This window comes from Pseudonaja textilis, chromosome 6, assembly GCF_049901715.1.
Source record: "Pseudonaja textilis isolate UNSWEBS1 chromosome 6, rPseTex1.2, whole genome shotgun sequence".
In the NCBI taxonomy this organism is placed as follows: domain Eukaryota; kingdom Metazoa; phylum Chordata; class Lepidosauria; order Squamata; family Elapidae; genus Pseudonaja; species Pseudonaja textilis.
In genome coordinates this window covers 22,909,691-22,927,552 of record NC_141995.1, presented here as the reverse complement: position 1 = coordinate 22,927,552, position 17,862 = coordinate 22,909,691, and the positions used below count along the sequence as shown (strand labels likewise).

Genomic DNA, 17,862 nt, shown 5'->3' with positions numbered 1-17,862 from the left:
AATTGTGAAGGTCGTAAATGCATGGATTGATTGCAAAGTTATTTTTTCATTACTCCCAAAATGGCAAATAGTCGCTAAATAAGGCAGTTGGCAAATAATAAATTCAGAGATGCATTTAGAGGAACATAATTTATAAATGCACACCCTAATGCCCTAAAAATTGTATTGTGAAATAATATCTATTTCTGTGCAAACATGATATACAAAGAGATATTAAAAATGTTTGAGAAATAATAGAATATATAAATTTAATCAACTTTACCTAAAACAAAATTAAGAAAATTGCAATCATGAATATGATTTAGTTGTAGAATGCATAAGTTCACTTAATATTGTTATGTAATGAAATAGAGAACAAGATTAGTCCCTGCAGAGTTTGCCACTCTCTCCATCCTAGTACCAATTTTAAATTTAATAAAGAAACCATGGATCACCTTTGTAATAAAATGTGCTTACCATCCCTGTCCTATTGTTTCTTTTATTTTTTTTTCTTATATGTATCCATGTATTCATAACTATGTTTTTATTTATACCTATTATCTTGTAAGCAATTGAAAAATTAAAAATAAATAAAAATAAAATAAATAAAATGGAAACATTTATCAGTATTACACCTAATATCAACTAATTCCTAGATTAAGTAACTAAATAGGTTATAAATTTAATTAAAATAATAATAATTCCATTATATTGTGAACCAAAGTATAAATACCTCTGTTTCAATAATATCTCTGTTTCCAAAAATGTCTGTAGTCCTATGAAAACCCCACTGACATTCTCAGAAGATAAAAAGGCTAGATGACTATAGCCATCTTCATAACACAAAACCCAGTCTGGAACTGCCTTAGGCATAAAAACTGGCTGAGTGATTTTGAGCCAGTCACTCTCTTTAGGCCAACTCATCTCACATGGTTGTTAAATGGGAGGATAGAGGAGTATTAGGTATGACTTGAATTATTTATTAAAAAATAATAAAGGTGAATTGAAAAAAAAATAGTTTAAAGAACAACGCTTATTTGTTCAACTCTACATAGATAATTTAGCATATTTTCAAGAATACCTATTGGCCTTAAAAGAACACTTGGAACACTAGGACAGGACTTCAAGGAAGATAATCTAGAACTCAAAAAAACAGAAAACTAAAATAATAGTTAGGATCGTACTGCATTCACTGAGTTATATTTCTATGTAAAATAGTTGTTTTAAAAAAACTTTTATCACCTGTAATAATTTCAGAGAAAAATAAATATCATCATTCAAGATGCAATATTGATACTCAGCATGAACAACAACATTGGAGTATCAAGAATTTTAAATTGCATATTGACCACAGCTGTAACAAGATTCTAAGAATAAGACAATGCAGTGTTAACCATAGAATAAAATGAGACAAAAACAAAAAATAAGAAAATAGAGATATATAATTAGCAAGTACTGTTTACAAAGCAACTTGATTTTAGAAATCATAGAATTCTCTATGTCTAAATTCCGTTCATTTTTATTCCAACATGAAGTGTTCGTGTCTCAGATTATAACTACAATATATCTAAATCAATTATTAGTGCATTATCCAAGAAAATGGCTTACCTCAAATTCAGCATGGCTATGAATGTCTTCCGCTCTCTGCCTATTCAAGATAAATTCTGCTTCATTTGCTACCCTCACTAAATGATCCTTCATTGTTTGACTCAGCAACCTAAAAATGCAAAATATTTCAGGTCAAAGAAATTGTGAATTTATAACTTTAAAACATTTTACAAAATTTAGTATTAGAATAAACAACAGAGGCACTAATTGTGATCAACCACCTAAAACAAATTTCCTGTTAACTCCAAGAGATACAGCTTTGTTTTCTGCAAGATGCAGATGCAGAACGTCCTCCACTATCATAAATGATGACCATTATGCAAACTGGAGATTCATCCTCATTAAAGTGTATAAGGAATATAAGTATTTGTTGCAAGTAGTAGCAAAAAGGTGAGACCATTCTTGAAAGAAAATGGAAATTGGAAATCTAATTGCTTGAAGATAGTTAAATGATCAAAACACATAAATATATACTGCAAATAAAAAACAAAATTCTAAAACTCCATTTCATAGAGGAAGTTTTTAATTCAAATTACAAAACTCTATTTAAATTTCTTTTGCTATCCTTTCAAATGATTCCTTTTTTATATAATTTCTACTTTCAATATTGTCTTTACCCTTTTTAATGTTCTGCTCAGTTATATATATTATAGTTTTATATCAGATATTATTGAAGTAATTTTGATTATTAACATAGAACATTCGCATTAACTAATCGTTTATAGCAGCATAGTTCTCAAAAAGCTGTATATTATTATAATCAAATCCAAATATATTTATTTAGTACTGAATCAATTTTTTAAAAAATAATTACAGAGTTTTTGTAAGGAAATATATCCAGATAATTTTTAATGAAAAGTTATTGGGATACATTTTTGTCACAAAACCTCTATAATTATTTTACAATCAGTATAAAGCTTTTGTTTCTATTCTATATTTTTATACAAATAATATGATAATTTATATAAATAATATTTATAATAAGATACATTAAATAATTTATACATATCCATGTATTGAAGCCAGGCTAGCAAACCTTTATTATGCAACAAGGATGAATTCTTTTGAAATTTGTAGATTTATTATTTAACTAATCATGGATTACAATGCCTAAAAATCACTTCTGCTTTTTTTCTTCCCTCTACATTTGCCCTCTTTTACTACCAATATTTAAGACATATTTCAGAATCAACAAAAATATTTGAAATCAAAAACTAAATAGTACAACTATTAAATTTGGGGGCATTATACTATAATATAAGCATAATTGTTGTTAAATAAATATATGTCAATTTTATTACTGTTTACTTCTGAAATCTGTATAGTTTTACAAATATATATTATCTGCCAAGGTGGTAATAAATCCTGATATAAATATATTAAAATATAAAACATGTTAATAGTAAATATGTTAAAATAGTCTTATAGATTAAAAAACACTTAATAGCATTTTATATAATATTTTCATATTTAAATTGTTTTTTAGAAGTGAGATAGCTTTATTTTATTCATTCATCTATTGATTCCCTTTTGGTGGGCCTTTGTGATCAGATAATCTATAGCAGGTTTCCTCAACCAAATCCCCTCCAGAGATACTGAACTGCAAAAAATAATGATTGGGAACTCAGAAACTTAAATTCCAAATATCCTATGGACTGAGAAAAGGAAGTTTATGTATTTCAACTATTCATTATCTAAGATTTTCATAATAATACTCTGATAAAAGTGTAGCCTTTTTTCCATGTGAAATTTTCAAATAATTTGTTTATTCTTCAACATTAGGATTACTTTGTTCCATATTTTGGATTATGATTATCTGCTGGTGACTGAGACCCAATACTGCTTTTTTATATGTTAATACTGGTTTACTTATTATACAAGACTTCAAATTATTTTATTTGAAAAATAAATTTCAAAATAAATTCTGGCACAATTATTTGTTGTAACACCCGATATGTATATTCATATATGGACATAATACTATTTTTTAATATATTAAAATAATTTTATAATGCTTTTACATGAACTGTACTGCATTAATAATAAACATGTTTAAAAAGGAAATGAAATTGTAAATGCTTGAAGGAGCATGGTTCATTTCCCAGGATTCAGTTGAAAGACTGAAAACTCTTTTAACATTTACTTTAAAACAGGGATGTCAAACTTGTGTTGTTATGGCATCATCATGTGACATATCATGAATTTTTGCCCCTTTGTTAAACTGGGCTTGTGCAGTATGTGATGCATCCAGCCCATGGGCTGCAAGTTTGACAGCCCTGCTTTAAAATAACCAAGGCCTTTTGTAAAACTATAATTTAAATAATAATGCAAATTGCAATGTATTTTTATATTTAAAACAGTTATGTATAAATGTGTAGTTTTTTAAAAAATTCTGATCTGAAAAAATACATCAATTTAATATAAGATCTAGCTCACTAAGAGTGATATATTAGGTCTATTAGCTGACAAACTATTGTATTTAAACCAAAGAAAATATGACCGAGCCCTTGTAACGTACTATAATCAACTCAGAAGGTTTAAAGCAATGTGTATCTTCTGTAAACACACTATGATTACAAATAAAAAGAAGCTAAATCTCAAATTGTTACCAGAGTATTGACTTTGAAGAGTATTTAGAAGTAGATCAGACCTACAAAGTTAACTATCCAAAGGAATGTGTAGTATATTTCTAAATAAAAACATATGAAAACTTAATTATAAGTGATCAGAGGAAGTAAATTTGTATGGTTGATCACTACAAAACAATAATATTAAAGCTAAGATAAGGTAAGGATACATTTAAGCTAACTGGGAAGTTACCTTCCTTCATTGACAAGTTCAATGAAAGCTAGGCCTGCATTCTTCTGTATTGAGTTCTGCCATTCCTATAATACAAAAGTGGTAAAAATGTAATTAAAATGCTTTAAAAGAAAAATAATTGTTTTACTTAACTAGCAAACATAATAAAAAATTAAAATTTTATGACAGATAAAAAGGCCATGAACCAAATACTAGAGCTGAAAACATACCACATAAGCTGAGTTCACTTATTGTTCTATATTATTACAAAATATTATGGCTAGCTTCATGCGTGTCTAGTCAAGTAAAAAAATAAACAAACCAGAATATGGGGTAGGTGATACACTTGAACCATTATTTATCTAATATATATTCCCACATTTAACAAACACCCTACATTTGTTGAAATGTAAAAGCTGTAAATTATTATATTATATTGTTATATTATTATTATATTATTCCTGTCCTGTTGCTTAGTTACCCTAATTACATGGCATATAAACATTCCCCAAAGTGATTTAACATTTTTTCAAACTACATTTTTGTGGTGATGCTTAATTTTTTATTGTATTGATAATATCGTTGATAATATTATAGTAATTTCATAATATTTATCAACAAGGCGAATAATTCTAAGTGGTATAAACTAGTAAAAATTACGTCTATCATAATACCATGATGAGATAATTGGAGGCAAATCTTTCTAACAAAATTCCCTCTGACTTTTAACAATTTATATTGAGGAAATCATTTAGATCAGTATTTTCAAATGCTGGTTTGGGAATTCCGGAAGATGAAGTTCATACATCCTAAAATTGCCAACTTTGAAAATACTGATTCTTCATGATGTACATTATTATTTTAATTATTGCTTATTTACCACTATCTAATTGTGATCAATCATGCTATAATTGTCATCCTATAATTAAGTACAGTATATACATATTTAGGGAATAAATACATATTAGTACTATAAAGTAACGGTTAATCAAACACTGTTTTTCTTCTTCCAACAAAACTCCTATTTTAAACATTTGTTCAAAACAGAAAGGCAAGAGAGAGGGAAAATATTGTTGATCACTTTATTTAAATGATATCATGCATATATTAGTGCTTGACTGAAATTCCTTTCATTTTGAATCATGCTATAGTATTTCATAGTATAGTTACTGAAACAGAAAGTGTCAAAGGAACAAAGATTATTGCAGCTGGATCCAGCGTAACTTTATTATAGATAATTATAAAAAACAACATTAGTCTAAATAAATGTTTTTAAGCTAAAAGTAAATGTTTCCCCCATATGTGCAAGGGTGGGATTCTACCAGTTCACACCTATTCACTAGAACCAGTTGTTAACATTCTAAGCAGTTTGGATAACTGGTTGTTAGAAGAAATTACTGGCCTAATCCTGTAAGGAAGGCAGGAAAGAAACATTCTAGTGTTGCTTACAGAAACTGCCTCTCCATTAACCCTTCTTGGCAGGACTAGCCTTCCTGTCTCAGGAACTTCTCTGGAGTTATTTTTCCCTCCTTTGCTGGTACTTTGCTTGTGTGGAGTGACCATTCAAAATTTCAATGGCACTGAAAAAAGTGACTTACGACCACTTATGACTGTTGCAGCATCCCCACAGTCATGAAAGGCCAGGCGAAGAGATGCATGCTTCGATGTGAGTGATATTGAGTTGGCCATGCCCAGCCAATAATATGACCACCAAGCCATGTCCACCTAGTCACATGACCACCAAGCCACACTCACCAACTAAGCCATGCCCACAGAGCTGGTTGTTAAAAAAATTTGAATCCCACCCCTGCATATGTGGTTTAATAGTGGAGGAGAGGGAAGGAAAAGAATATAATGCCTATTGCCTATCATGTTTAATTTAACATTCTAACACAGTATGTGTATCCTATATTGCAGTTAAATTCATGGAGCCAAGTGCATTGTTATGTCAAGATCTTTGTTATTCTTTTCCCTAAAGCATTAATAAAAATGCTAACAGCACAGAACAGCATATAGATTTAAAACCAGAGACATTTTTATTGGGAATCTTACCTGAAGGTTATAATAGAGAATTGACATATTTGATTATTAATGTATTAACTGCAGTTAGAATTGTATTTGCCCAAAACTGGAAAAATGAGAAAATCCCAATGGAGGAGGAAGTGATTAAGAAAATAATGGCATGTGCAGAAATGAGCAGATTAACATTAGCAATTAGAGAGCAAGAAGACAAAGAGTATTATAATATATGGGATTTATTCTATCAATGGCTAAATAGAAAAGTAGGAATTGATGTATAATATAATAGTAATGATATGCTATAACAGATTATCTTTGAATAAAATATAATACGAATAAAAGTTAATAAGAATTGAGATGTGCTCCAAAGGATAATATGGAATTGAAATAAAAGTCTAATGATGGTATAGGAACAGTATAATATGATATGAAAAGTTAATTAATGCAATATGAATGTAAATTTAAGAGGAAAAGACTATAGATATTGTGCACAAGACATATGTACCAACCGACATACTGTACAATTGACAAAATGTTTTATTTGTTGTTTATGTATTATGTTTTGTGTTTGTTTGTTGTTAAAAATAAAAAACTTTTAAAAAGATGTTAACAGCTTCAAAGCCAATCACTAATGAAATCCAGTAAGTATAACGTCATTTCAGCAGTTTAAAAAGAACTGCAATGAAATACTGACAAATTTAACCCATAATTAACCTATATACTGTGGCTATTATTTACTCTTGCTATCTTCTTTAGTTCCCCTTTTATTGGTATTTTATTGGTATTATTATTCTCTCTGTTGCTTTACATGTATACTGAGTACCAGAGACAAATACATTGTATGTCTGATCACACTTAGCCAAATAAATATTCAATTCAATGCAAAAATTTCATACCTGATAAACTGATACTATGTCCTATTCTTATAAAATGTATATTGTCTGTTTCCAATCTCTATAATCATACTGAAATTTATAGAAAATGTGCTAATATTTCATAACCAGCAGGTAGAATGTTAAATAGTATTAAAGCAGTAATATAATTTGCCAGAAAACCAACTGGGCGATAAGTACAAGATCTGATCTAGGCAATCTTTTATCATTCAGAATTCCTGGAAATTGGAGTAGGAAGCTGGAATGTGATCAAGAGCAGATAACAGTTTTGCTTTCCTGCCAAGGCAATGTAGATCTAATCAGACACTTCAGATTCCTGACATATTGGACACCTCTGCTTAAAAAGATATCTGAATACATATATATGGATCTGTACAGTTTACGTCCTACCAAACATCAGATATAACAGTGTGTCCGGATGGAACACGCATGCAACTATGTATTATATATGCATTTGCATGCATGTGTGTATGCATTCAAGAAGTTATTTTATGTTCATTACAATTTATTTATTTTGTCATTAGAAAACTGTCTCCTAATTAAATTATTTTCTTTGGTCAATAGTATTTCCATTTCTGCCAATTCTTCTAATTCTATTCAACCTTCCAGATTTTCCAACTAGCTGGGGAAACAGGATAAAGATGGCCTTCAAGTCTCAATTCATGTATCACAGTGTCCTATGCTTTCCTGATGTTTAAATGTTCCTCTCTTGCTAAAGTGTTGGAATGAGCAGTCCACGAATGTGAAGTCAGAGGGCTGCCCATTCCAACTCTTCAGCACTGAACTTCATTATTTATGGAGGAATAGCATGCAACATTGTTATAGTAATCACATGCCATAAAATTTTATTTGGCAATGAACCATCTATATATTCTTCTCCAACAATGTAACTTTGCAGAAAACTTCATCTGAGACACATTCTTCTCTTATCCAGCGCAAAGGGTTTGCTTTCTTAAACTCATGATAAAAGTTGCTCAAAGTCCACTCTTTTACAAGTTGCAACACATGATCAACATTAAACCTCTATCAAGCTTCTGGGGTTGAATTGTACAAATGTGTTCTATTAGTACATAGCCTGAATGTTTGGCAACTTCATTCTTCAAGACAAATGGCAGCTGCTGCCCTTTGAGGTCTCAAGTCAAGTCTTTAGGGAAGCTCAAAGCCCAAGTGAGGAAGGGGGAGGCCTGTTCATTAGAGACTGCTCCAGGCTAAAAGGTTCAAGGCAGACATTAGAAATGTATGTATAACTATTTTTTCATTTATAGTGAAATATAAGTAGTCAGTCCTTCCATATCCTTTATTGCATTTATATTCATATTTGTATCCTAGTAATAGAGCCTGACTTTCATCTAACCAACCATATTACTACACAAAAGGAGCAATTATACAACTGTGTTGGCTTACACACATTTTATGTTATCAGCCACTTTGTGCCCAATAAACCCCCAACAGGCATACACACGTTTTGTATGTGACATCCCATTTTCAATCAAGGAAAGAACAGGGAAATTTTGGATCATTAATAAATAAAGGAAAGGAAATGCAAATTCTGTGTGTCTAAAGTACTTTCTCCCCCACTCCACCCGCCTCTTATGCTGTGAGAAAGAAACAAGGAAAGAAATGCTGAAGACAGTATTTTTAAAAGGTATGAGGTAATTCTGTTAACAAATAAATCAGTTCTGTTAACCAATTTAAAATCAGATTGAGATCATTATTCTAAAATGTTGATCAATAGGCAAACTTTTAAAGCCATTTTAAATGATGCACTCAAATGTACTGATATGTGTGTATGTGTATGTATACATATGTGTGTATATATATTTATGTATATGTGTGTGTGTATTGAGGTCTGTAACTTTAGTTCTAACAAAAAATGTTTAACAACAAACATGCTTGCTCAAAAAATGTAAAGAAAACAGTTTGGGAATAATTTATACGAATGCATAGTGCTGAAGTTAATTACAACTAACCCAATAAAATAAAGCCTGTGTTATTATACAGCAAGTAATAACCTCAGACAGAGAAACCAGAGCTGTTTTGCTCTTTAGTATGCTCAGTTCCACAGCAGACTACGTTAAGAATTAAATAAATTGTGAACATGCCATACAGAAACAGCAGTCTTAACTAAAAGCAGAAAATTTTCCTGCCTCTTAAGCCATTTTATGCTACACAATAGTACACTATGCTACAGTATGTGACACAATTGTATAATACCACTTTATAGGAAGTAAACTTGGGCAAACTTACTATAAATTGGTTTTATACTATTATGTAGCAAATTCCTGAAAATACCTCATTATAAAATTTAATTCTAATACACAATAAACTTTTACAAGTAGTCCTCCACTTACAACTGATCACAATTTTGGTTGTAAGTTGTGATGGTCGTAAAGTGAATCATCATTTGACAGGAGCCCATGAATCATGACATTTGTGTGACAGTCAGCGAATACCGTAATTCTTAAGTAAATGCTGCAGTTGTTAAACAAACTCATTGTTCACTATGGGGTGTTTTTTGCCAGAAACAGAAAATAACGTCCTGTTTTTGTCAGGCATGTTGCAATATCATTGTCACATGATCACAGGGCACTGCAAACAGCAGTAAATGTGGTCCACTTGCTGAGCATCCAAAATATGGTCACAAGGCCAGATGGACAGGACATTGGAACTTCGGAACTGGATCAAAAGTCCCATAAATCTGCTGTACATTTGAACAATCAGTTGCAACTCAAGGACTACCTGTATACAGTTGGAAACTATAAGGTACTTCTGTTTGTTTTTAAAAAATACTAAATACTAAACCTTATACTAATACATAAAGATATGTCTTAAGTGTCGTAAAACCCATGGCATATTTACAGAATATTCCAACACTACTTTCTCCTGAAAACATTATGTACAACTATTGTGGAAATTATGCTATTATGAAAATAAAAATGTAGTTGGCATTGTTACTTAACTTTCTCATTTTATTATTGTGAAAACAGTCACAGAACACATGATCTTGAAGGCCCAGCTCTATGAATAGTGAAATACTGACCAATTTAATTCTTAACCAGCTGTATACAATTAACAGAACTAAAATTCTGAATAGGTGATTAAAGGAAACTGGACTCATATAGAATATATTAATTCTGATATGAAAATCGATTAAGGAAGACAGTTCACTAACAAATGTATTTTTTTCTAATTTTTTCTATATCCATAAAATATAAATACTGAATATCATGAATAGTGTAAAACAAAATAGCGTTGTATCACAAGAGATGGAAAAGAGATTTATGCTGATCACTTAATTTATTTGTAACTAACTGTTTATATAAATGTTATCTAGGACCAAACTCTTACATGAAGTAAGGTGAACAACCCTACTTAACGAGGCAGCAATCGAAAAGGTTCTTCAAGGGAAACATAATAGATTGAATTCTAATCTCTTTGTTTTGCTACCTGATATTATAAAATATCCTGTTTTATCAAATACCATGCATGCATAAATATGTGTGTGTGTGTGTTTGCACAAATGCATGTCGATACACAACCAAAGGCCACTTAGGCCAACATAAATTTTGATTTAATAAACCCAAATTGCCAGGGAGAATGATCTTTGCAAAAAGCCACACTATTGCATCATACTAATCAATAAAATGCATGTCTTTCAAACATGACATTTTAAAGCAGAAAATGCATGGTAAATTGGAACCAGACTTAGTGATTTTTTTAAAAAAAGCTGGACTCACTAAAATCAATATGATTTAAGTCAGTCTGAATCTAATCCATGCATAATTTAGATAGACATAAATTAATGTTGAAATAGGAATATATAGCTCATAAACTCTAGGTCATTGTAAACTAAACAGTGAAATTGTTAGTAATGTATTATTGATTAATTGATTATGTGCTGTCAAGTCATTGTTGGCTCATAGTGACTACCTACACTAAATGAGAAATAGTATATTATTTATATTGTTCCTGTTTGGATCTAGTACACATAGTGAACTTGACACATGTGAGCAATATTTCTAGAACCAATGGGATAATTTATTAATTTGAACAACCTCCAATACTTTTATGATAATACCGAAGAGCCGAACAATATTTGTTAGAATTAATTGGATTAGTCAAAGTTAGTGAGACAAAATAGAATAATTTTCAACAGTGAATATTTTCGTAACACAAATATTTCTTAAAGAAATAGAACTCAACCTATCAGGCAGAACATGTAAAGAGAAAAGATGTTACAAAATCATCCAAAATTTATATGTAAGTAATTCTCAGTCTAAGACAACCATAAACTATTTGTAGGTAGAAAAGTAAATGCTCATACATACATACATTCACACAAACACACACACACACACACACACACACACACAAGAATACACACAGAGAGTACAGATGGATAGGCAGGCAGGCAGGCAGGTAGGCAGACAGACATACAGACAGACATGTATAATCAAAAGCAACTTTTAATTATATTGCTCTTTGCCATCATGAAGAAAACTAATTTCAGGAATTTACCTTTATCACAGCAGTAATATAGTTATATATTAATGCATTTTAATGTTTTTAATATTTATGTTTTTATACTATTGTAAGGTAACCATCCAGGGTCACTTGAGACCGTCAGATGGATGAAATAAAAATTTAAATTTATATCCATCATGTGCTCTTGTATTGTTGTGGTTGAAGCTGAAGTATTGATAGGTAAGACATTGCAGTAGATAATTTTATGTACTATACTTAGATCGGACCAAAGGTGGCATAGTTCTAGGTTATCTAGGTCTAAAATTTCAAGTCTGGTGACATAAGGTATTCTGCTATAAGTAGAGGAGTGGAGAACTCTTCTCGTGAAATATTTCTGGACTTTGTAGACTGTATTAATATCAGATATGTAATGTGGATTCCAGACTGATGAGCTGTATTCAAGTATTGGTCTAGCAAATGTTTTGTATGCTCTAGTTAGTAGTGTGATATTACCGGAGAAAAAGCTATGCAGGATTAGGTTAACAACTCTTAATGCCTTTTGGGCTATGTAGTTAGTGGGCTCTAGCACTTAGATCATTAGAGATGAATACTCCAAGGTCCTTGACATAGTTGGGGTCATCAACAAAGTCTTGATAGTGATTATTTGTGGCTGTGGTTTGGTGGTTATTTTTGGTTGTAGTTGTGATTATGTTTTATTTTTTTGCAATTGACTGATGGGGATTTTGTCAATGCTGATGGTATTCAAGTGGTACTCCAGTTGTTCTGGGATTGCACCCAAGGAGCCTATTATTATTGATATTAGGTTTTTATTATTAGGATTGTAGTATATAGTACAAATATGTGGGGACCCTGAGGCACACGAACAATAAATCATGTTCTAGCTACAGAAAAAAATAAATTGGTTTTGAAACTCAGGTTAAATTAACATGACTGAACCAACAGCCAGCCAGCCATTTCATCCATACCACCAGAATATAGATTTATTTGGTTAATTATAATCATAAAAACATAAGATAGTACAGATAGTCCTCAACTTATGACTAGTTACTTAGTAATCCATCAAAATTACAGTGACCTCCCCAAAAACTACTTGCAACTTAGTTCTGAAGTTACCACGGCTGCAGCAACCCTGTGGTCATTAGCTCTTACAACTGACTACAGGGATACCACACCCGTCTAGCTCACCCACTTCCCCACCCTGTCCTTGCTTCTCACTTCACAGTCCTCACGCCCTCCTCCTCGCACTTTTCAAAGATCTCTGGAGCTTGGGTTAGGGAAGAAAGGCAGGATGCTCCATTACTGGCCTGACCCCAGAAGCGGCTACCATTTTCAGGGCAGCTGCATTGAATTATGGGTGCTTTGAAAATGGCAACTATTTCTGGGTTCATGCCACATGCCCAGGAATGGAGAGACCTGATCTTAACACAAGCTCCAGAGAGTTGCAGACCACTGTGGAGCTCATGTTAGGGAATGAGAGCAGGGCTCTTTGTTTCTGGGCTGCATGTTTGATCCTGGAAGCAGACACTATTTTTGAAGTATTCACAATTCAGTGCAGCTGCCCTGAAAATGGTGCTACTTTTGAGATCATGCCATGCAACCCAAGAACAGAGGGAATAGGGAAAGCTTTGGGGGACCAAGGACAGGATATGAACTAGGCCTCCCAGGATCTCCCTGGGGACCCTGAGGCACACCATGCTCTGTTTAACAACTGAGTTGGTAAGACCATGGATGGGGGATCATAAGTAGGCACTTCATTTAATGGCCATAGCAACTTCCCACCAGAGTGCTCCAAACACCACATCACAATCAGAGTATTTAAAAATTAAAATAATAATATTAGGACTAAATCACAAATGCACTTTGATTCAGGACAATTACTGCCTTGAAAAAGAAACTTTCTCAATCTATTAATCCTCATTTTAAGACACCTATAACACCTCCCTGATGGTAACAGTTTGAAATATGAATATCCAGGATGAATACGGTCTGTGGAGATTTTTAATGTTCTAGAAAGGAGTCTGGTCTTCACAATCTCTTCCAAAGAAGAAAGAGAGCAACCAATGATTTTTTTGTGCTGTGTTTATAACTCTTTGGAGCATCTTATCCACTGCAGAGCATCCAGCATACCACACCATTACACAGTATGCCAAAATGCTCTCAATGGTAGAATGGTAAAAAGTAACCAGCAACTTCTCATCCACACCACTCTTTTTCATCAACCTCAGAAAGTGCAGGTGCTGTTGGGCCTTCTTTGCAGTGGCCATAGTGTGGACCAACCAAGTAAGGTTGCCAGAAATATGAGTTCCTAGAAATTTAAAGCTATGAACTCTTTCCACACAGTCTCCATTGATATATAGTGAGAGAGGCTCTGCTTTGCATTTTCTGAAGACTATAATCCATTCTTGGGTCTTTTTGATGTTCAGGGTGAGGTTATGACTCTTGCACCAAGACCAGGCTGAAAATCTTTGACCCATAGGCTGTCTCATCTCCTCCTGATATGAGTCCCACCAACATGGTATTGTCTGCAAATTTTATTATAGTTAGTGGGACAAGAGGGAATGCAGTCGTAGGTGTAGAGTTAATACAAAAGGGGGTTCAGCACACAACCCTGTGGAGAGCCAGTGCTGAGAGCAAGAGTGGAGGAAAAATAGCTGCCAATCCTAACGGTTGGGGTCTGTTAGTAAGAAAGTCCCTTATCCAACAGCAGATGTAAGAGGAGAGACCCAATTCTAGCAACTTCTTAATCAGTATATCTGGAATGATGGTATTAAAAGCCGAGCTGTAATCAACTAAAAGCATCCTTACATAGCTCCCACTATGCTCCAGATGGTTCAGTGCAAAGTGGAGAGCCATGGCAATAGCATCCTCTGTGGATCTGTTATTCCAATAGGCAAATTGGTATGGGTCAAGGGTCGATGGGAGTCAATCCTGTATATATTTTAAGTCCAGTCTCTCAAAACACTTCATGATTATGAGTGTGAGAGCTACTAGTCTATACTGGTATACAAAGAACCATACATAATCACATCATATTTATAAGGAAAATGTCTTTTGAGTAACTACCTCTTTTTAATATGATTGAATCCCTAATTTATATAAATTACCTTTGGAAATAGTCTACATTATGAATTTCCAAAAGCTACCGTAAATCAATGCATACTATCCTATAAATAAAAAGACTATAACTGACTGCACAAAAGTATCTTGGAAATACAATAGTAAACTGTTAATATTCACATATAAAGGCTACTGCATACAAGAACATCTTTTGAATATATATGGAAAGTTTATGGAGTTTCAATGATTTACATATGTTCATGTCATATTAAAATTAGATCTATGTAATGAGCGTCTATTTCAATTTTAAACTGACTTGCCTATATTTATATTTAATGTAAAAGGAATACTCTAAAAATATCAGCTTAGATTTACTTCTTTTTGCTAACTTCTCAAACAAAACAAACTGTAAAACAGCAGGCTCTCAAGCCATAGCACACTTTATTTTCAGGGGTCTCTGTACTTCTAGACTGTCTTCCTGTCAGGAAGGACTCTATTTCACAGCCTAGGCCAATCAGCAGGGTGCTCATGGAATTAAGTGCCAGTTGATGTTACTTTGTTTTACATTTAACACTCATGAGAATATTGTTCAAAGATTTAGTTTGAAAGCCAGCATGGTATTATCCTTCTGACTAGACTACGTACCCCAGGGTGTATACTCTGTTAACACAAAACTCACCTTAAATGGTTCAATTTTTTAAAGACCTAGTGTGCAGGTGAAGCAACAGGATGCCTTAAAGTTTAAGGGTGAAGGAAACACTTGTTTCTTTGCTAAATTATGTTCTCTTAGTTCTTGACATCTGGAGAGACGTGCTTTGACTACTATTTCTAGACTAGACTAATTCTGATTTTTTATTGAAGCTTTGGAATTTACAATGTAGTACAATAAAGCAATTTTCTTTCTTTAACAATGGCCACTAAAATAATAAACATGAAGGGTCTTACAGATTTATCTTAGAACACAGAATATAATCATCAACTATTCAAAATGCAGGTAATATTTTGGAGCTGCTCTAGATAAATTTAAATGCATAGTTCCTGTTCAGAATCTTATATGAGGGGAACACGGGTTTTTTAAAATCCAAACTAAAAGTATTTATATCACAGTTGTATGTATGAATGTAACCCTAGTCCTTAAATCTTAAATAGGTTGTATATTTAAATGTTAATTAATTTGGAACATATAAGAAAATAACAATAGTTAATGATTAACTATCCCACAATATTTGAACATATTAAAAAGGGGCATCAGGGTAAAAAAATGAAGTATGTGGTTCATAAGAAAACAAAATTTTGAAGGTAAAAAGATAATGGATGCTGTGGGAAAGTGAAAATAAAGATGTGATGTGCAATGTGTGATTTTTGTATTGGAGTACTTCCATTTCCATGCGATAGGTGCTAGCTTCAAGTAGACCAAAAAGTTCAAATTCCTTGCCAACCATAGTCTTGTTTCAGGTGTCCTCAGGATCAATATATACTGGTGAAACACTTTATGTCTTGCCCTTTTTTTAGAGTGGTTGCTATATGATCTAGAATGCAAAGAGTACTATCATCAACCCAAGTCAGAACACTTCTGGTCCAGATGTGATTGACTGACATTCAAACTGTTTTAGGGCTAGAGCTATTTGAATGGTCCATTCCAGGCATGGAATCCAAATAATCCAATAATTATTGGATCCAAATGACCTCCAGAAGGTGCTTGGGGAATATCACAACAATCTGATAGATTAAACCATTGAGGATCTTGTCTGGTGTTATTAATATGTGACCCAGTTGGCTATTAGTCTTTCCCCAAGGGTTTACTGATTTAATGAAATCTTCAGGACATGAAGTGGTACAAACAATGCTTAGTGCAATAGTAGATCAAGACAAGAAATTTGAACGAGCACAGATATATACTCATGTACAGACATCTTTGGCAATAAGGAAGAGAAAAACTATTACTTCTTATTGTGCCAACACATCATCTGGCAGGTGCACCATGTAGGAGAGAATAATTCTCTGCTAGGAAAGACCCAATACCAAGAATTCTTCTTTGTAGCTCTGATTAATTATACCTACATTTTGCTGACAAAGCTGCCTACTTATCTTTGACTCAGAGTCCACAGTAATGACTATGGAATCATTTTGCTTGATTGCTTGAGATTTCTTTAGCCTATGATCACTTATGAAATGAAGCTCTATCACATATGAGGAAGATCTCTGCTAATTTCTTTGTGCAACTGGAGAGGGGAGGAGGGGGAAGGGGAGAGAGAGGGAGGGAGGGAAAGAGAATGAATCCCCCAGTCTCCAATCTTCCTTTCTGGGAAAAGTTGTTGAGACCGTGGTTGGCAATCAGCGTACAGTCTTTAACATGGAACAGATATGGCTTTGATTGCACTAATGGATGAACTTTATTGAACCTAACTGAAGATAGTCACAGATTCTAGTCCTTTTAGCTGCCCACATACATTACTTATAGTGTTTTAAGTTATATCAATTGATTAACCAATCAATATGCAGCTTTTTTGAAAAACAATTAAGAGTTAAGTTATTATTTACAGTATAGGAAAAAGCATGTTAGGATTGAATCCTGTGATATTTCTATAGCAAGTTATACTATGGGGAATTCAGTATTCTTTTTAATTACATCTGTATTCACTGAAGAATGGGACTTCGAATTATGCATCAGTATAATACAATCACATTTATATGACTCGGTCAGGAATCTTTTAGATCAGCTTCCAAGTAGACACATTTACAGCACATTGAAATGAACTGGGAAGTTATCAAACAATAGTTATTACAAAGGCTGTTTCTCTTCAGGTAAGATCATGGTTTGCATATCAGTCTGAGCTGAGAAGGCCATTTTAGTCTCCAGTAATTGTGATGATGACAAGAATATCTCTAGGCTATAAGCTAACTGATGGTAATCAATGCCTTTAAAACATGGATAGTATTTAAACAAGCAGAAGAAACACCAAGTGTGTGTGTATGTATGTGTATATCAACTACTTCTGCTGGTTAAGAGTGTTGTGAAGTA

General features: G+C 32.7%; 1 protein-coding gene across 5 annotated transcripts in view; it reads right to left on the bottom strand.

Annotated features, from left to right (window-relative positions):
* Positions 1-17,862, bottom strand: part of LRBA (LPS responsive beige-like anchor protein) — a 342,404-nt gene that overhangs the window by 230,761 nt on the left and 93,781 nt on the right. For all 5 annotated transcript variants that reach the window (XM_087936051.1, XM_026698133.2, XM_026698135.2 and 2 more), the window contains exons 35-36: positions 4,408-4,472; positions 1,588-1,696 (exon numbers count right to left, since the gene is read on the bottom strand). In XM_087936051.1, the coding sequence (XP_087792177.1) occupies positions 1,588-1,696; positions 4,408-4,472 (174 nt within the window). The remainder of the gene's footprint in view (positions 1-1,587; positions 1,697-4,407; positions 4,473-17,862) is intronic.